This window comes from Myotis davidii, unplaced genomic scaffold, assembly GCF_000327345.1.
Source record: "Myotis davidii unplaced genomic scaffold, ASM32734v1 scaffold543, whole genome shotgun sequence".
NCBI classification, from domain to species: domain Eukaryota; kingdom Metazoa; phylum Chordata; class Mammalia; order Chiroptera; family Vespertilionidae; genus Myotis; species Myotis davidii.
In genome coordinates, this window is record NW_006294117.1 from 277,554 (window position 1) to 277,970 (window position 417).

At 71.0% G+C, this 417-nt stretch overlaps 1 protein-coding gene across 1 annotated transcript in view; it reads left to right on the plus strand.

Annotated features, from left to right (window-relative positions):
- Positions 1-6: 6 nt before the first annotated feature.
- The window catches only part of JUNB (jun B proto-oncogene), a 1,528-nt gene continuing 1,117 nt past the window's right edge, over positions 7-417 (plus strand). The window contains exon 1 of the mRNA XM_015566878.1: positions 7-415. Within this exon, the coding sequence (XP_015422364.1) occupies positions 116-415 (300 nt within the window). The 5' untranslated portion in view covers positions 7-115. The remainder of the gene's footprint in view (positions 416-417) is intronic.

Genomic DNA, 417 nt, shown 5'->3' on the forward strand with positions numbered 1-417 from the left:
GCTTCCCGGCGCCCAGTGCTCCCAGCCACCGCCGAGGACAGCGCACCGCTCGCTCGCCGCAGCGAGGCCCGGGGCGGCCCCGCAGGGACCTCCCCAAACCGCCCGGGCCGCCCGGATGTGCACTAAAATGGAACAGCCCTTCTACCACGACGACTCATACGCAGCGGCGGGATACGGCCGGGCCCCGGGCGGCCTCTCTCTACACGACTACAAACTCCTGAAGCCCAGCCTGGCGCTCAACCTGACCGACCCTTACCGAGGTCTGAAAGCACCCGGGGCGCGGGGCCCGGGCCCGGAGGGCAGCGGGGGTGGCAGCTACTTTTCCGCCCAGGGCTCGGACACGGGCGCGTCGCTCAAGCTCGCCTCCTCCGAGCTGGAGCGCCTGATCGTCCCCAACAGCAACGGCGTGATCACGAC